Below are 21677 nucleotides of genomic sequence, written 5' to 3' on the forward strand. Positions count from 1 at the left end.
TCTATCGATCGAAGAGAAATGCATCCTGTCTAGTATTTCTTATGATAGCGATACACCCGTTGTATTCCGCGAGCGGTGTCTTTTTATCTTTGCCGCCCTCTTCCCTTAGCCCGACGCCGTCGAGCGGGACTGTGCCGTGGCCGAACAAAGAAGAGGCATAAATAATCCGAAGAGTCTCCAGCGGGCGTACCGATAATTAGATTCCAAGGACCGCCTATTTTGGCGGAAAGTTACGTTAGAAGAAGAATCTATGGCCCCACTCAACTCTGTAGCCCCTTCCTCGCTGGATTCACTTCGGTTCTCCCTTCTTGTCCCTTTCCCCCTTCCAGCATCCTCACGACCCACTTTCGTCTCCCGATGCTCCTCTCTTGCCTCCTCGCTCTACCATCTCTTCTCTCCCTTCCTCTTGGCACCCACACTCCGGTCCCGTACTGCAAACTTCGCCAGCGGGAGCGAACAAAGAGAGGCTCCCACCCTTGCAAATGCGCTCAGCATATTTATGGCGCCGAAAACTGTCGTACACTTACCGGCAAAAGTGCCGTGGAATAGAGGGTCGAAAGCAAGAGCAAAAACACGACGGATGACCGAGACTCTCGACGAGAGATTGACCGTTCTCCGGTCTGAAAAAGAATTGCGCGACAACAGTTTCGCGGTATCCGAGGCTGTACGCAAAGACGAGATTATCGACTCTCGCCCGGCGTATCTTTGTTTTAAACCAGAACGCGCGCGCCGAACAGTTTATGATCGTACCTCGTATTCAACGCTGTGTATCAGCATATTAACTTTATAGATTGATATTTATAATTTATATAAGAAAAATATATCTCCCAAGAAAATTAATTGGACAAAAGTTGAAAACGCGAATAAAAGAATACATTCGGCTCAGTATCTATTAGTTACGATGACAAATTTTTTGCGAAAAGTAATTTTAATCTTTGGAGGATTAAAGTATAGAAATGAAAGAGAAACGAAGATTTGCAATAGATTCCTTAAGTTAATATGACATAGTAATTTTGTTATCATGTTTTTTATCTTTTGGCATAAGAGAGATGAATATGAGAGAATGCTACAATTCGTTGCGACGGCTAAATCGGAAGGAAAAACTAGAGAGAGAAAGGTTTTATAAACTGAATCGTCGTTCCGCGGTCCCACATCAAGTCCCATAGAGCGAGACTTTGCGGTACTCCATTCAGAGAATGCGGAATAAAGTGGTAGAACTCGAGAACTGCTCCACTTTCGGACAATGAGAGCAGGTAGTCGAAATTGTCTATCTCTCTTGCATTCCCATCGCGTTTTTTTTTCTCACTCACGCGTTTTCGGATCCATAAAAAGATGCGCTCATAAAAATAGTTACGGCATAATAGGTGTAACGAGAATAGCGGTTGTTACCGCTATACCCCAGTCGCAGCGTAGGGCGCAATCGTCATAAATTCAACGTGCGAACAGTGCAACAATACACGTTAAATCATCCTCGATCGCCTAAAAAGGGCTCTGAGTTATTGCCACGGTGGAGGGATACGCGTCTGCGTGTTAATGCATCCCGTTCATTTTCAAAGAGCTATGAGAATTCCTACCGTGTGAGAAGCAGGGAGGAGGATAAAGAAGGGAAATTGTAAGCATGTGTGTTCGTGAAATGCGTACGATTTACACTTGTAATCTCGTCCTAATCGCGTATTAGTATTAGATGCATTTTTTTTTAGGCGCGAAATAAAACCAACCCTTATACATTCATTAAGGTGTTCTAAATAATTGCCGTATTATAACGAAACTAAACACATTTCCGATGACTCTTGCTGATGAATCAAATTCGACGACAAGAATAATACGCGTCTAGATGAACTTAACGAGGGATTAAACGGGTCTCTCTTTTCAAGACGAAGCACGGTATTGATTTTCTTTTCCTCGCCGCGAACAGCCGCGGCTCTAACAAAGGACCATTAAAATCGGCGATTCTTCACTCTCGGAAACGTCCTTTTTCCTTCCTTTTCTCTTTTTCTCTCCGTATCGCAATCACAAATCTTCCCCTGCCGTCTAGGCCTATTGTTATCTGGTAATAGAAAAACTTTGCTACTCCCAGGATGCTGCACGTTTTTCTTTCGTATATATGCACGCGCAAAGTATGCGAGTGTCATCGTCGTCATGAAGATCGGATTTAAACTTATACGAAAGTACAAACAATATTCATGAATTTAAATTTATCCATCTTCATATGTTATATATTTTTCGAAATTGCACAAATTAAATTCGAAAGAAACTCTAACTCGTACAAATAAAAAGAGAGAGAGAGAGAGAGAAAATTCTCTTAGCACAAGATTGCAAGCATGTTTATTTTAAAATAAGAGAGCACAAAATAATAATATATTTTATATTTTATACGTACAATCTGGTTTTACTTTTATTACGAAATGTTTCTGCATCTCTCTTGTTTCTTTCCCTCCAAATCGACCGTATCTTTAGGGATGATATCAAGGTAGGTGGAGAGAGTTGAAAATATACGTTGCTAGAGGAGCGACACCCGACGAGAACAAAAGTGATTTAGCCGTAAACACACACGCGAGCCACCCACATCCCCCTTTCCCCCCGTCCGCCTGAAAAAGACGGTGGAATGAAGGTGGCTTACACGGTGCGTCGACGGGGTTGGCGCGCGATATTTCGCCGTTGAAACTCACCGGGGCCACATTTCTCTTGATTTAGCGAAACAATCCGAGCATCTGAATTTCAAATATTGCGTCTGCGCCTCTCGTTGTAACAGTCGTGCTGGAATTTCGCCCATATCACGTTTCGAATGACCCGCGAGAGAATCTCTCGCGAATTAGTTCATGGAAGATCTTTTTCCGTACCCTCCGACACAATCTCTTCTCTCTTTTTTTTTTTACGGGGGAAAAGATTACGCGTAGCTTGTACCGAGGGATGATAGCTCTGTTAGAACGCTCTTTTGATACTAACAATAAGATTTTTAATGTCGAGATTAATTTGTATATATTTTGACAACAATGTAATTTACATATAGAGACGATTTTAAATTATAATTATCGATATAGCATTACAAATAATTATTTTTCCTTTTAACTACAGTTTTTTTTTTGTTTGTTAATTTAAAGATGTTTCTGTAAAAAATTATATCTCTCTATTAGTATTCCCGATTTTTTATACTTGTATTTCAATATCGTTTTTCGTAAGATACTGATGAAAAATGGCCAAAGATATTGTATTTCATTGTCATTCTTTTTTTGTCTCATGTATGCGAATGGCGCATTTTGTCTCAATAACTTCATTCGCGTCTTCCTTTGACGTGCAACGATTTGTAGAACGAATTGGTATGTTTCGACGAAGGTTGTTCCGATTAAGGTTGAGATTCGTAATATCGTCGATCGCCGCGTGACGGATCGCGGGCCATTGAGCAGCCGCCTCCCGTGAAAATAATGATCCAATGCCCCCGGGGTCCTTTCGAGAACTGTTGGTCGTGCCATAATTTCAGTACCCTCGATATCTTCTGCTATCTTGGACGAGCGTCGTCTCGAGAGCCGCGCGAGACGCATCCGATACAATTCTCTGAATCATGCCCACGTCGTTGAGGAACGACTTCGTTAAGACGTTTATTTTCGTTTGCGTTATCGAATCTTTTGTTGCTTGAATCTCTATCTTCAGTCGCATCTTGCCTCTTCTAATCTGCTTAAAGAATTCATCTTACTTAATTAACTCATTGAAATTGATTCCGCTTTGAATATTTTACATTTTTATCGATCTGTTTTCTCTAGGCATGTGCGGACATCCGTCTTCGGCTATCCTTACCGTTAAAAAGACACCAAAGATAACATAAAAGGGCATAAAAGTTTGATCGAGAGGTCTCTTGAGACGAATCTCTCCGTAAGATTTAGGTGCTTTTTATATCTAATAGCAATGTATAAGATTACGATGCATACGTTCGAGCCAGTGTCCAGAATGATCGGAACGGAAATGCGCGAGTTTCAGACAACCAGAATTTTATTTGCGTACTGAGATCATCGATCTCTTCTTATTGCAATGTTAATTTTATGCAAGAAAGTAATGACGAAACGTATCGCGCGTTTAAGATTCGCACGTGGTGAACGCATTCAGATTGACAGTCAAGGATACCTAAAAGAAGCTGTACAGAACAATGTGATTTATTTATTTCAATTGATTTCTTTTTAAGACCGATTATGTGACTGGCCGCGGGACAAGTTCTGTTTTATGTTTTGTACAATAGAACCGCCACGCGTGTGAACATATCGCTGATTTTTTTTTTTTTTTTTTAAACAGGTTTTTCTTTTCTTTAAAAAGAGAGAGGAACAAGAAAATGGAGGGAAATATATTCCGCTCTATTTATATGTGGATTGTAAATGCGCGTATTTTCAGCTTCGGACATTCCCGATACTATGAGTTTCGAGTTATATATCGAATTTCTGATTTCGCAGATTCTTAACTCTATAATGTTTGCGTTCGGCTCTTTTTATCTCACGTCTTTAAATATTTCACATTTCGCGTTTGCAGATTAAGCGTTAATCGCGGACGGATATATCGCGTCCTTCGAAAGTCCCCGCACGTGCCGTCGTTTCTGGCGGCTCCAAGGTCGCGATAATTCGCAAGGGGGAGGGCACAGAAACACAGGCTTCTCTTGTGCACGAGCGACAGCTGGGAAGCAGGCAGTCAGGCATGCGGGGCCCAAGGTCTCTCCTCCTGAGGGCCCCTATTACGCTTTGACACGCATACCCACATACGCATGCACACGGGCATTTACATACGATCCTGTCGTTGGACAAAGAGCGAGATGATGCTTTGCGCGACCTTCCGGCGAATCCGCACACGTGCATATATATATATATATATATATATAGGTCAAACTACGCAGCAGAACTAGTTCGCTCTTCCCGGGTTTAAATAAAAGAGCGCCGCTGCCTGGATCATTATATCTTTTATTTCGTTCTTATTTTGGGATACGTTGAATGGAATTCGGAGGCAAGGATTGACGTAATACGAAAACTATTACGCGTTCGTTACGCTGTTGTTTTTGTCGTCAAGTAACAATTTAGCTAAAAGCTATGCTATTTAAAGACTTTTATTGCATTATTGATTATTCGCGTATTAACTCGCATGCGTTAATTAACATACTTCTCACATTCGAGCATCTTCCATTTGATAATTCTTTCTCTCTTAGATTCGCTATTTAATTTTTTATCGTCTTTTTTTAATCTTAACTTTATCTCAGAAAACGAGTTTGTGCCAAGAGAAACGCTAGTTCTTTCTGTTGCTTTTGACAAATGCGAGAATACGCCTACATGAGGGGCGGACGTCTAATTTACCATTCGTGATTTTTGCTCGCGCCCCCACGAGAAATGTATCGTCGAAGGGTGAAGCGGAGACTTGTACAGAAAGAGAGAGAGAGAGAGAGAGAGAGAGAGAGAAAATCTATTTCTCGTCGATGAATCTATATACACGCATATATAAGCTCTTTCCGTATGACGTATAGCCGTGATTACCCTGATGTAGATCCGTCCGTCCATTTTGGCCAGATAACGCATCGAGAATGTACAGGCCCTTTTCTTCTTTCCTGTTTTTCTCTTTCTCCTTCTATCGGCGAACGTATCGATCATCGTTGCGCCCACGATTTTTCATCCGAGTCCCTTTACCAAAAAAAGCCCATCGAGATTGAAAAGCCATTCCGCCGTCTGGGAATGCAAAACGAGACTTTTTACACTCGGTGCGCCAACGTCCATTGTTGTTCACGAACTCGTTCCGACGAATATACTTTGAACAATTAAGACATGTAATTTGCGCAGCCGATATTTCGAAAAACAATAATATTCCGGTCATGACGTGACTCCGGTCATGAAATGAATAATTTAAAAAAACTCTCTCGTTTATTACAAAAATATATAATAGATGTACAAAGCTTTGTACTATAGGCGAATCTTTTGAGAATGAAGTTATCTGAAAAGCTCGTAATTAATAATAATTCCCAGTAGATGCTTATTTGCGAGTTTAATTTTCCAATAGACGCTCGGGAGTATTAAATGGACACTTAGCTTAACGATAGTTTTAAAAAGGAGTCATTAAAAACTGAGATTTTCATCATTATATTGTAGTTACATTATCTTTCCGTTTAATTGTTTTATTATTATCGCACATCATTTTTTATTGCCTTGTGAAATTTTCTTACTGTACCTAGATTTTCTTTAAATTTTCGCGCGACATGTAACAAAATAAAGGCAAAAAGAGAGCGCGTGATCGATTGTTCAAAGTAAAATAATATATCTGCAGCAGAATCCACGCGACGTTATGGCGGACATCGTTCTTTATTCGCGATTCCGCGAGGCAATCATGGTCGGTGATTTAGTCGATCGATGCAATTTTATGGCCGGTTCTTTTTTTTCCCGATGTCTCTGCCTGCGGAGCGATGGTACCCGGTGTTGGTATACGGGCGGATCGCGAGGGAGACTCGACCATCCGGAAGCACGCGCCGATTCGCCTCAAATCGTCCGTGGCTCGGAATTATTGCCCAAAATTATACGTTTCGCCGTCCTGGCTACGTCGGTTCGAACGTGTCGTTTTACGTTACCACGAGAGCCGTACGTCACCCCCGTGACCACCGGCACTACCTCCATATGACGGCTCTTTCGTTCCAACTACCCTTCAATCTAACGATCGAGCACGTGACTCTATGGTATACATGCCTGGTAGAAAACGCTTTGTAGAAAATTGAAGTATCCTCCTTCTAACCTGAACGACGCGCTCTCAGTTTGTCCCGTCATCGTTTATCTATAAATTCGAGAGAAATTATCCAACATCTGCCTTAGTTACTTTGAACGCGTATGATTTTATTCCGACATTTATTTTCACATTATACACGCGACAGTTATGAATTATGTCTCAATCCTATCAGACGTTCATATGGCTAGCACATATTCGAATAAAAAAAGCGCACATTTTTGGAGATTCACGACTTGATATCGTATTACTGTCATCGCGCTACTTTGCTCCTTACACGTTATCTCGACGCTATACGCATAAGGAAGGAAGGAAGGAAAGGGTAATGCAGCACGGAGACGAGCGCGGTAGCGGATATGAAGGTACATGACTTACGGGACGTTTCCCGAGTTCCAAGATGGAGAGCCATAAGCCGCTCGTTTCCTTGCGAGAAAGATTCGAGCTGGGATCACCGTCAAAGGCGATGCCGCGGAAGCCGTCGACGTCCCTCGAGATTGATGCCCGTAGGCGAATTTAAAAGTGACAGAGTGAAGGATCGAGGATACTTTCGAAACATCGAGGTAACATATTATATATAGGGCGATCCGCATTACGGCAAAAATCTCGGAAGGTAGCCAGATAAATGTACGAAGATGTGTTTAAAATTGAAATTGTCTGAAAGAAAATTTTTTCATTCACTTTTTTTTTTCTCCCCGCGATGGGATAATAGCGACGCAAATTTGCTATTCATTTTCCTTTCTTCGCGAGATACGCCGAGACATTATTCCGCTAACAAAAGTTTCGGGAACTCTTGTATTTTCCATTACGTTAAATCGCGTGAAACGAGTAAACAAATGCTCGTGCACTAAAAGCAGATAGTGGTTGGGCAAAAACCGATGGTTGTCCCAGTTTAAATAAATATCAAGTTAATCGAACAAATTATACGCTGATGTAACGCGTCTGCAATCGTAATTGATAAATAAATTTGTTGCATCAATACGTAATTCATTTACATGTAGTTTGAACAACGATAACCGCCGATTTTGTTTATTAAGGCAATTCTTTTTTTTTCCGATATAAGAAATACTTACACGGGTCACGGGTCAGATTTCAAAACCTACAATTACGCGAATGAAATATACCGGAAGACGCCTAGTTTTACACCACGAAATTATCGACCAGCTGACAATGAGTTTCATCGATCTGCTTTCTTTCACGTCCCTAAATTCAAGACTTTGAATAATCTATACCTTGTAATCGGTATCCCTTCAATTTTTGTCCCGCCATCGGACTCGATCGTGCCCTAGTGTGGCGGACGGAAGAGGGAGGAACGCTATTATGATATATATTGTAGGTAACTCGTAATTACAAGCCATTCGCGTGCCGACGAATTTTTGTCGGTTCGCTGCGGCGTTTGATACATTCGTTAGGCACGAATCTTCGTACCCGTAGAAACGCCACGCGCATTCTCGTGACGAGATGCCGTACATTTTACGAAACGGTCGTATCCTCGCCTATCGCGGCTATTTTACCCCTATCCCGCTCAATTTCTTTCACGATTAATCTCCTCATTCGACCGTGCTACCCCATTACTAAGCGAAATACTTGCCGTTATATCGGCGTTTAACCTGAATTCGCCTTTAATCGTTTCTCCGAACGCGAAATACATTTTCTTCATTTTTTCGATTGCTCGCTTTCGTGTTTCACCATATTTTCACAGGTTGTACGCAAAATCTGAGAAGGGAGAAATTACCTTGCGTATTATGGAACGTATTATTTGCGTGCCACGTTCTATCGGCGACTTAAACAGCGTAATATGGAAAGAAAGTCGGGTATATAAGTATCGGCAATTACGTAATGAACACAAGTAAGAAATATTACGGCGTAACGTATACTTACACCATTAGTAATGCATCTCGCGAATTGCCGCGACACGAAACAGTTATTTGTTACACGTGTGCACGCGTGTTAACGACGGTTATCCTACGATACGACAGCCCGTTTTGACGGGTATCGATGCGATTCCCGACCGGTTCCTCCGATGGTTAAATACCGGATGACCGTTGATGCCGATAATTCTCGTCGACCGGAGGGTCCCGAAAGAGAAATCGGCGTAATCGCCCCGCGAAGACCCTGTCGTCAACCGGTGCCGCAGGCTTGGGAATAAAAGCTCTCCCGAAAATCTCTATGCAAATGAAGGTCGTTTTTTTGGGGTCGGCGATTTTAGTTTTCGGCGCTGCCGGGCAGATCGCGCGTTGCCTCCCGCTGACCGTGATTGACAGTGCTGTATGGAACACGCGTGTCGTCCAACCCCACTGTCAAAGAAAGAGACGAGGGGAGGCGAGACGGTAAAGGGCGAGGAAACAGAAGGAGAGAGATACATAGATAGATAGATAGAGTAAAAGGGAAGAATAGAAACAGAGAGCGGGAGGACAAGCGGAGGCAATGCCGGCAATGGCGGATCGTCGAGGGTCCTTCAACGTTGCCACCCCAGTCATTACTTCGGCATTAACGGGGGATGATTCTCCTTCCCTCTTTCGCGGATTCACCGATTCATCGAGTACTCGAGAGAGCCCATGAGAGGCGGACACGCAGCAGGGGGAAGGCGGCTCCTCTCCGGGGCATGAATGTCGCGCAAAGTTAAATCGGCGGATTTACGAGCGCGCCTCTTCTATACTGTTGCCGATATTTCGCTTTTTGCATATCTCGTTATCTCGGCAATTGTTTTTTCAATCCGCAGAAAATTCGTTAATACGACAATTTTAAAACGTTCAAGGAAAAAGAAAAAATATCTTTAGAACAGTATTATTTTAATTAAAAAAAAAAAAAAAAAAAAAAAAAAAAAAAAAATGTATAAAACTATTATATTATTTTCTTACAAAAATAGAGCTTATTAATTTACATATTTATTGTTTCTACTTTTCTCTTGTCCGAGAACTCTAGATTTATTGTTTTTAAAAGTTGATGTTTGAAGGATATATTTCGTTTGCATTAAGCAATGAAATAGACGATTTTTCCCGAATATGTGATTAGAAAACGTATGATTAAAGTTCCATTAAATTTAATCTCGTTTGATAAACGCTCTTCTTTTTTGATCACCGTATCGTTTCATGAAAGCTATGGAACCATCGGCATAGCTTGGGAAGATTTAGCTGCGCATATTGCGCACGGGATTGCCGCAGCTGCTGCGGTTTCCGGACCTGATGGCCAGTTGGCCGAATTGTTGCCAAATTGCGTACTTCCTTCCACCGTTAGCGCACGTGGTAACACGAATAATTTGCATGTAAAACTCACCTCTACTCTTCAAATACAAATGTTGAAAAGATTGTATTTTTTATCGGCGATTTGTATAAAAACATATATTTTATACGATTTATTAGATTAAAATATATCGTACGCTAATCGGTTAACCAGCAACATATTTCCGCATATTACATTCTGCTCATACATTTTTATCTATAATTTTAACCGATACATTTATTTACATTTGTGTTGGAATATAAGATAGTAACCGTTATAAAATATTAAAATTATTATTCGTTTACAGTAAAAGTATCGTTGCAGCGACGAATGACGTTAATTTGGTCGCGTAATTTTCGAGTATCGAACTGTACTTTCTCAATAGAGATTTTCACTTTAATAAAAATCTAATTTCTATTTAAACAATCCAAATAATTATAAACCTTACATTTTTTTTCATCTTGTGTTCAAATATATTTTATATATATATTTATATATAAAAATATCAATTATATATTATAAAATATTTTATTATAAAAAATATATTTAAATATTTAAAATAATAAAAATAAAATATAAAATAATTTACATATATAATATATTCTAAATTATTTTATTTCATATAATATTATGCACCAGTGTATTGTACGAATTGATATAATTTAAAATACATTGAAAATTTTATTTTTATTTTATGATTTATTCGAATGATTCTATCGTAGCGATTGTTATTAAACTGAAATTTACGCGATAGAATTTATTATAACAACGGCGTAGAGACGTGTGTCGAAAACTTACGAGAGACGTTGAGCACGTGCGAGGCATAGGATGACATTTACCTGCGAGACATTAGATCGCTGACGGCGTGTTTAATGCCGTTGGATCGGTGCAATGTCCGAAAGCGGCCACCTAAGCTACAACTAGCTCAAGGAGAAAGAACATTGGCTTCGGAGCCAAGATTTTTCACGCTCCATAGCCGTTTATAGCTACCGTTTGTACGTTGATTCGCCACGATAAACCTCTCATTTTTCCTTTCTTTTGTTATCGCGCCGCGCGTTGCTATTTTATCGTACATTTTGCTAAAATCGTGTGTTTATTTTACTATTTATATAGAGCTATAATATATATTCGCCTGTTTATTTCGCTATTTGTATAGAGAGCTATAATATATTTGCGATTTTATATTCTTGTTAAAAAGAAGCCGACACCAAATTGATATTAGAGATTTAAAGAGAATCTATGATAGATATACGACACAAAAATATAGAAACCCAAAATACATATTTTACATTATTATGCAAATATTATTATGGTTTTGGTACAAAGTAAAGAGTCGATTGATAAAGGAAATTAATTAGGGATCTCACCTGATTGTGCACATACGATATGTACATCCGTTATTGATTAATTATCAATTATTTACCAGCAAATTCTGTAGAGCAGAGATGCCGATGGGAATACATATCGGTTAGACTGCTAAAACCCCCTCTGTATAGTCGCAGGTAACCGCGGAGGAGTAATGCGAGCGTGTTTCCGTGGCAACTCTCCAATTGCCTCTCCAGCCATGCCGACGTTCTCAGAGATATGTGCGCAAAATTGAGCTCGTAAACTACGCATGATCGGATTTTAACGAAACGTCAATGTCGCGAGGCGTAATCGAACGAGCGGCCCCGAATAAAAAAACTAATCCTCGATTTATAGTCTTCGACCACTTGCGATGTAGCGAACGTCGCGTCGATTGAAAGCTCCGTTATTCTAATCCGTCCGTTTCGTATCGAATTCGATACTTTACGCCGTTATACAAACGGCTATCGCATTTTTACGGACATGCTCCTCGCTTCGCTCTTCACATTCATCATATTCGATCGCCCGCTGCGCGGATTATTGTCGTGAACGCGACGCGGTGCGCCGTGAGAGGAATCCTTCACGCGACGCACGGCCGTGCTCGCGTGTTTCCGTGGCAACCGTAAACAGGCGACCCCGAAATTTTACTGGCGGGCTATCGTATCGCACAAAGCAGGTGGCTCACCCCTTTTACGATCCGCACGTGGAATATACCAGCGGGTTCTCGCTATCTCGGGCCTCGTCCACTCCCCTTTTTCGCCCCCCTCGTTCCTCTTTCCCGTGCTTTCGTCACAGCGTTGCGCATTCGACTATCGGGGACTCGATTAATTTCCAATGGATGCTCGTAAAGAGCGCTTTACTGGCTGTTATACGTGCCGATATGCTTGCGAAAGGGCACGTTCGTTCGCCGCGCCGATACGGCCATAGACCTCGTTCGGGTCTGTCGGGAGATACTTCCTCGCTCCGGAGGAAGAACGACCGCAATCTCCGTAATGGAGAGGAATCCGTCGGCGTCGGAGGCATTTCGGGGCCGCTAGTAAATTGTCTCGCGCGAAAGACTGAATTGTTGTGTCCGATTCCGCACGTTTCCGCACGTACCGACGATCATTTCGACCAGAGGTTCCCAAATTTTTTAGCTTTAGGCTTTTTTTTTGATACTTTTCATCAACTCTTGTTTGAGTTTTCCATAATTTTTTTTTTTTTTTTTATCTATAGGTATTTTTTATTCACCGATTCACAGGCAGAATAAAAACATACATTATCGCCGAATATAATGACCATTCCAAAGTTTTCAGAGAATGAATAGTCGGATTTTCTCGCAAAAGCTACTCACGACTTGATGTATATAATCGATATTCGTAGATCATTACGTAATGAGGCGTTTCCGTTTCCGGGATAGAAATAATGTATCTCACGATAAAATAATCGCAGAGATAAATAAACAAATAAATTGGGAAAATATCGACAATCCAATGAAACAGTAAAGTATTATAGTTAACAACGAACAAAGAAATAAAAAAAAAAAATGAAAAGTACGTGAATCAATAAGATATAAATAAGAAAGAGAGAGAGAGAGAGAGAGAGGTGGAGGGGGGGGGGGAAGAAAGCGCAAATTTCTTCTTCGATAGACGTAAATTAATAAATATTATTGCATATCATATTTTGTACATAAAATACCCATTAATATTCTATTAATGGGTATATCATGCTACTAATGAATTATTTTATAAAAATAAAAGTATTCTTGTTTTTATGTTTTTCTGTGCGTAATGTTGTTATTTTTAAAATTTTCGATACACATCTTGATAATTAAACGATAGCGATCGTATTGATAGTTACTTCGAAAGCGCTTAATCGATATTTCTCGTCGATAATTAAATGCACTGATAAAGCATTTCAAATGATAAACTATCTTCTTTGTATACGAGTCACAAATGCATTATCTATCATCTTTTTTCCATAAATCAGCATTCATGCGAAACCATGATTCAATCAAAACAAGACTCACAACGGGAGAAATGAGAAAATAGCGAATGGCGCGAGAGTCATAACTGATTTATATATGGCGCGAACGAGCCGCATTTTAATTGAGATATAAATTTCTGGACGTGAATATATCCATGATTGAAAGCACGATCCAATTTTATTACGGAATTTAACGCCATGCAGTGTCAATAAAATATCGACGATATCCATCCAACAATCCGCCACTTCACGCTGAATTCTGCGCTTATTTTGAAACTCACCACTTTTGAATAGTATTGCAAAACTGGTTTTATTAGATACATCAAATTATTAAAATAGAAATATATATGACAATATAATAAAAGCAAAAGTAAAATAATAAGTTTGAGAATTCAAATTAAGTATTAAATTTTATATTAACACGCGTCTTTTAATTTTTAATTTTTTATTTATTTGCAATTTAAATTAAAGGACGAATATTTTCTATGAAGATTTATTACTCGTTACTTTATTTATTTAAATAGTTGTTATGTCTTTAAAAGACATTAATATAAATAAGTTGAAATTTTTTTTAATCGATAAGCTTTTTTTATATTCTTATCTTATGTGACTCCATTTGATTGAATTTTCGGCTTTAACTAGTAATTAATGTTGCTCTATCAATGGTTCGTCAAGTTCAACGTGTTCAAAAATACCCTAACGGTATTGTACGATTAGTACCCTTACTTATCGGTTTGCCACTTTACATTGACGCTTGATGGGTCGTCTCTGTTAAGGCGTAATTATTGTATTTTATGATGTTATCTTCGATCAAATGCAAGTGTACGCAATTACAAGGAGCACGAACATTAAATTAATTAAACATTTAAATAATTAAATTAAGGAGAAATATAAATGAGATTCGGGCTGTATCTTTTGTGACATGCCGCACTTTCTAAAAGATTAATTGCTACCTTTTTAGCTTACAGTTCTCCAGGAATTAACAAAGATTTAGCGTTAAATTATAGGTATATGCCGAAATTAAATATTGATATAAAAATTCATATCCATCACATCCATCTCACACTTAACGCTAAATATTAAAAATTTTATAGGACTTTATTATATTTAATTATAATTATTTACCTCTTTTTCTCTCAATTAAGAATCAATGATTTTTTTCAATCAAATAATTTATTTAATTTTTTATCTATTTTTGATATCTCGTCGAGATATAATTTATGGATATAATCCGTTACAATTTGTTATATTACAATCCGTGTCAAATAAAATTTTCCATCTATCTGATCAGATACCCTGTTGTTCAGTCATTATCTTGTTTTTTAACGAATCGTGAAAATCTAGATTGCGCTTATTTACTCAGAATATTCTAGAAATCATTAATTCTCAGATTTAGTGTGCCGGAATAGTCATCTTTTCAGACGTTTGTCTAGACATAAGATACACGATCGAATCACGGAGATTTGTGAGTTCCATTATGAAACTTTTCGATTTACGTAAATTCTGATCCATAGTAAAAAAAGAAAGAGAGAGAGAGAGAGAGAGATTTCGATTGGGTTGCAATGCTCGGAGTAGATTAAATCTTCATGGAGAAATGGGGCGATCGAGTGCGATAAATCAAGTCCCCTAGGCTTCTCATCTCAGAAAAGACGTGTCTTCTTCTCTTTAAATCATTCTCCCATGCTACATGTCAGCAGAGATTAAAATTTTATTTAACCTTGCAATTTTATTTGTGATTATTTTATATAAGATATAAGAAAGTATGAGATAAATTATTTCATTTATTTAGTTTTTTATACATACATACATACACACACATATATATATATATATATATATATATATATATATATATGTTTTATATATTACAATAATTAAGAGAATTTATATATACAAATATTGCATAAAATAAGTATTAGCCAAATTAAAAAAAATTCCTCATATATGCTAATATAAAATTTATAATTCACTATAATGCTTTTTTATTATGTAAATTATCATTTACCCTGGTTATATTTTGTAAATGACAATTATTTACATAGAAATTATGCCCGCTTCTTTCAAGGATTATCTTGTCAAGGATATCTTTTAATTACGATCGCGCAATAGCGATAATAAACATCGATCGTATAATTTACATGCGAGTGATTTAGAAATTATCTTCCTCTCACAGCAGAGCCTTTTGAATTGAAACCTCGTTTGCGAATGGCTGGGCTTAGTCAACAGACTTGTTACGCGCCAAACGTTTTCCCTTCGCCATCCGCTTCGAATATCATATTGTCTCTATTCGTATGACATTCTGCTCTATCGATCCAGCATATTGAAGCAGCCGACCGGAAACGCGGTAGCTGAATATGTCTCGAATTTCCTTTTTTTTTTCTACATCTTACTCGATTGCTCTCCCCGGCCTTTCTCTAAAACTGACAATTCAGATCTCTCTTTTTCTCTTCGAGGGTTCTCGACTATGGTTCGAGACTTGGGGATAGTCATGCGTGTCATCCACGGTATTTGTCGAACGTCAAATATCTGCCGTCAAATATCTACCCTAAAGGAATGAATTGGTTATCGCACCATTGTTCGTTGTACGTCGAATATTTGCTCTACTCGAGATAGCTTTTAGAGATGTTCATTAACGTTAATAACATTATCGGAAATTTATTAATACTTCTCTGCTGACCAATATTAATTATAAGTTTTAAAAAGACATATCGAAAAGTTATTTCCTCTTTTATCTATTTACGCTCAATGAGATATGGACTGCTGTAAAGCTCTATCCGAGATTAAGTTATTCAAGATAACTATTAAAGATTAAGCTCTATCAATGATATAGACTGGATTATTTATTAACGCTGCAACGGAAATGTAGGTCACAAGTTTTGCGTTTACCTGCGAATCGCGTAATAATTGTTATTAATAACAAATTAATTTAAGATGCGTTTTTTTTTTCCCCAAATAATTGCGTATTACTATAAATATATACATATGCATATGCTACTAAAATTATAATATACCGTACACAAAAACATACGCAAACATTTATAAATCTTATTTTAAATATCTTGTAATGGATCCCCTATATTAATAGAACTTCTATTTAGACATTTTTTGCAACATTAAATAAAAATAATTTATTTATGATAAGAATATCAAAATACAAATGTTATATCTATAATGATTGTTTTGAGGCTATAAAAAAATATGAGATTACTATTAAAAGTGTATGTGTATTAGTGGGTCATACAAGTATATATATATATATATATATATATATATATATGTAAATAAGCAGATGATCTCAACTTGACATTATCGCGACAGATATGATTACAGAGGAAAACATCTCCACGTATCATACGAAAAATAAACTCGTTAGATTGAAGTAGCTCTTTAAATTGCCCCACCATGTACACTGCAGCTTTAAAAGCCTGCACTGGAGCATTTAGTATCATAAATCGCACATTAATAGCACAAATAATATAAAAAATTTATGATGGCACGGCTAATTGCTTTGTTCCTCCTTTTTGTTACGGTCTGCGTCTGTAAGTTTTCTAATTATTTCACTTTGATCGTATGACACATTGATCCATAAGAAATTTATTTTAAATTTTCTTTTCTTTTAAATCTAATATGCAAAGGAGTTAGCCTCCTCCCCCTCCCTCCTCCACATTTTTTTGTATATTTTATTTTTTTATTTTATTTATTTCAGTTAGGGGTTTTTTTTTTCTTTTTTCACGAGAAAAAGATGCTTATAATTTGGAACATGTTTAAGATAAAAATTCGTATATAAAAAGAATCATGGATATATTTATTAATGTTCTGGAAATATAAATAAGTAATAAAATATTCTGATATGTGTTTACAAAATTTTTTTATTAAAAACACAAGCAACTTTTATAGTAACTACATAATATAATATAATCGTTTAAATTAAAAAAATTTGAATATCACTAAAAGCACTTGTCCAACAAATATATAAAAATCAGTAAAAATGCTTTGATCACACATGCTCATTTCGTATTATTTTATATCGACACAGTTGATGTTTGGAAATTATATTTGTTTAGTTTGTTGAATGTTAGTTTGTTAACAATTCTGCGTAGCTACGCATCTGTTGTTCCCATTTCTCACATGTCCCTGTATGCAGTCACATCCAGGGATACATGCCTGAAAATAAAATAAGAAGCATTAAATATATATATAGAGATTTTATTTACAAAGAATTATTTCAGAATTCTGTTTTCTACTCACACAAATATATTTTTATAAATTTTATTTAATTAAAAAATACGCATGTAATTATGTAAAACAGCAAAAATATTAGCGATAATATAAGAATTATCTATTCGCATTTCTACGGTGCCACAAATTTAAACAGATTCTGAAGAAAATTAAGAGAATATTTTTGAGATATTTCAAACAATAAAAAATTTTTTAATGCATTTCATTAGAGGATGAGATTTCATTAGAGAATACTGACCAATGTACAGACGGGGGGAACTGGATTTTGGCAAGTGCTCGGGCACGACGAACCACAGCTGTTGAATACCTCGTTTTCACCGCAGTGAGGCACGGCATCTACAAAAACGTATTTAAAAATTAATTATTTTTATCTTTTATTTAATAAAATTCTTATAAGTATGTGTAAGAGATTGTCATGTTACGCGAAATATGCTTATAATTTAATTCTTTTTTTTTTTTTTTTATCTTGTTACCTTACAAATATATTCTATATGATCAAGCTTTATAAAACTGTCAACAAATGCTTATGTTTTTAGCGAAATTCAGAAGTTGATTATTTTACGTATAACATCTGATACGATATGAATGATATCATATCGTATCATATCATATCATATCATATATATATATATAATTCTATTAATTATTTATAAAATCTTATGACAATGTCAGTAAAAGAAATTTCAGGTTTGACTCGATATTTGATAATTTGATAGATTGTTTTAAACTTACTAATGGTAGCAACTGCGATGAGGAAAAGGAGAATTACGGCGCGGGCCATGTTTGTATTTCTCGATGCTATTCGATATTCGCTTGCGTCTAAGCAACTCAAGTTGGACTGATGATAGGTGTCCGTTTTACTGAGCTTATATACAATTTCGAGCGGCCTTCGCCCGCCACACGCCTTTCTCGAGATAGACATTTTTTTTCGGCATAATTACTTCCTTTTTGTTCTTGATGTTCTCGCCTCAAGTCATCTCATAACGATTTGGTTGGAGGTTGAAACCGTTATCGAAATGTGTGACATGAATTTTAACTATGATATTTTTTATTTGTAGAAAATATTATAATTTATTTTTAACTTACTAGCAGAATTTGTGAATCAAATCGGTTTGTCTTAATCTTGATGTTTCAAACTTATATAATTGTGTTAGAACAGCTGCAATCTTTGTTAAAACATTATTTTACTCTACTTATAATGCTTAAAGTTTAGTTAGATTTTTAGTCGTACAAATATCAGATAATTGTCAATGAATTTAAGTCTCAAAATATGTTTTTATATTTTACATTTTATCACACATACATATGATACGATCATAAATGTGACATGATAGAGAAATAATCTTTATATCCTCTAGAAGAATATTATCTCTCTTTACAAGTTCTAGAAAATAATATTATCTTTCTTCGAATAATGTAGAATTTATTTGTCATTGTGCAACTAATCTTACACATTGCATATAAAACACCTGTTAGTTATCGATATTGATAATATCTTCTATATGAGAACAATATTACGTGATGTATTTATACTAGAAGAGTTTCACGCATATAGCGTATTGACATAAATATACGTGTAAATAGAGAAAAAAAAATTGTTATTTATAAAAAAATATTACATATTGTAATAATTATGATTACTATCTTTGATTATTAATTACTGATTATGATTATTATTTTGATTATATTAATTACTGATTATACAATATTTATTATTGATTACAAGTCTTTCTCGTTTCTATAGTCATAGATAAAAGCTGAAACTAATGACATATGTTCTTCAACCAAAATATTTGAATTATTGTATAATTGCTTCAATTGAAAATAATATATGTAAATCATGTGATTGCTCAATTCGTTTAAAGAAAGAGTTTAAATGAGACTCAAATGATACGTTCCCGTTAATAAGGTCAGTTACATCTCATCGGACTGACCATTTCTGTTTGAATTCGGCGCATGTTTTCATTATGTATGTTCAAGAAATACATAATTTTACTTGGAGAGACCGGTTTACAACCGGTTGATGTCTTTTGATATTCTCCATAGATATAAGTAGTACAATATTTACATTATTGGTAAGACTAAGTGAAATACACTATATAAAATAGATAATATTTTATGTGTTATTTTATATATTATAAACATCTTTAACACTTTTTTAGATTTTACATAAAGGTACACTGAAAAAAATTTCTCAGATTATTTTATGTAAAACTTTTGAAACTATTTTATATGAAATCTTGTACGAAATCTTATACGAAACTGACAGCAAAAAATAACGATCGAGTAAATTCTACCGATCTTTTAATCTAAGTTTAATCAATAACTGATTATCTATAAAAGTCGATTAATCTATAACAAGAGTGTATCAATAATAAAGCATCTTTCTCTCTCATTAAATTGATCATTGTGAGTGTAATTTTGCTCGTATAGTGTGCACGTAGCAACGATAAGAATTATTATCATTTCTGCTCTCTCTAACAGATTTTTAATACAATATATATTTCTATTCTAATTTAATATATATTCTTATTTAATTTGTGTATTGCAATTAATGAAATAAGATAATGTTTTATGTATGATTTACATTTTACGTCGTGTAATGAGATCATCATAACATGATGGATCTTGTGTTTCCTATCTTTAAAAACAAGATAAGGAAAAATGTATCATGTTATTGATTGTAAAATGCACATAATGTAAATATAGGATAAAAAATTATTTTAAAAAAGATGGAATATTATTTTTACATCTGACTATTTAATTAAATATTTATTTTCAATTTCAAAGAATTTACTGTTGATTTTCGCGAATTAAATATGTGATCAATTTTTCTACGAGTGGATATAAATATGTTTACACAAATATGGTTACATTTCACATTTGTATGACTATTTTTCCATTTTATTATAGAAAGAAATTGATTAATATACGTAATATAATTATTTTTCTTTTTCCTTTTTCGATTCTATATAGTTATATATAACGCGCCAAAAATTAACTTTTATATTTTAATAGAATTATTATAACAATAAGTAATATATAATAATTACTCTAAGTAAGATATAATATCTCTTTCTTTCTTCTAAATTTAAATATATCAATATTATTAATACATAGTGTATCCATATGCGATATCTCTCATAACAGTCAATATTAGCTAATATATTACTCGTTTCGTTGAAACCGAATACTTGTTATTTAAACAGCATTGACGTACGAATCTTCGTTCAGTTCTTAGAAGTGCAATGAGGATGGAAAAAGTATATATTCTTTTTCACATGTGATCTTTCTTCTCATTTATTGATGGAAGGAAGATGTTTCTGCCATTTAATTTTTTTAATGAAGAATGTCGTATATTTAAAAATATAGAAATAAATAAATAAATATATATATATATGTCTATTTTTTAAACTCTTTTATTTTTATTATCATGTTACATTCACAGAGAGATGATATTACATATACATATTACACCACAAATTTATAAGTATAAAGATATACAAAAGGGTTTTGACATCAGATAATATATAATTTAAAAAATAATTTTTTAATAATTGCGTAGCTAAAAAGTTGAAATTTAAAAATAAATCATTGTAATTTCATTATTAGCATTTGCAATCGCATGGACGGACACATTTATTATGTTTATCTTTTAAGTACCCAGGTTTACATTGACAACCTTTAACGCACATCTGAAACGCAAGTATATAAAAAGCTCACAAAATGTATAATATATTAATATATATATATATATATTGTTTTATGAGAAATATATTGTATATAATGGTTTAGAGACATTTCTTGTATGATATTATAAATGCAATCCGATACAAATCTGTTAATGTATAGATATACATAATATTGCCTGGATTTATTTGTTAGATAATAATTAAAATACTTAAAAAAATAATTAAAGACTTACAGCGATACAAGCTTGCGGTTTTTTCGGGAGAATACACTTAAAGGGACACGCCGTACCGCATTCAGTCCATATTTCATTTTTTCCGCACTTTTGCGACAGATTGCCCCAAACAGATGTAATAATTGATCAATTCATAAATATATAAGATTAATAATAGCAATTATATTTATACTATATGCTATTATATGCTATTATATATTTTATTCAATGAAGTAATTGCCTTAATTAATTTATTCACCAAACATAAAAATTAATCTTA

General features: G+C 35.4%; 1 protein-coding gene and 1 long non-coding RNA gene across 6 annotated transcripts in view; one reads left to right on the forward strand and one right to left on the reverse strand.

The window, feature by feature from the left end:
• LOC138940389 (uncharacterized) overlaps positions 1-21677 on the forward strand; it is a 111240-nt gene that overhangs the window by 29461 nt on the left and 60102 nt on the right. The gene's annotated exons all lie outside the window — the stretch shown is intronic.
• Positions 17123-18346, reverse strand: LOC138940240 (chymotrypsin inhibitor-like). The gene is made up of 3 exons (XM_070308906.1): positions 18226-18346; positions 17732-17829; positions 17123-17418 (listed from the first exon to the last, which is right to left on the reverse strand). The coding sequence occupies exons 1-3, from the start codon at positions 18272-18274 to the stop codon at positions 17338-17340; spliced, it is 228 nt and encodes a 75-aa protein (XP_070165007.1). The 5' UTR covers positions 18275-18346; the 3' UTR covers positions 17123-17337.

This window comes from Polyergus mexicanus, unplaced genomic scaffold, assembly GCF_030449975.1.
Source record: "Polyergus mexicanus isolate NDT 795.1 unplaced genomic scaffold, iyPolMexi1.0 SCAF_16, whole genome shotgun sequence".
NCBI classification, from domain to species: domain Eukaryota; kingdom Metazoa; phylum Arthropoda; class Insecta; order Hymenoptera; family Formicidae; genus Polyergus; species Polyergus mexicanus.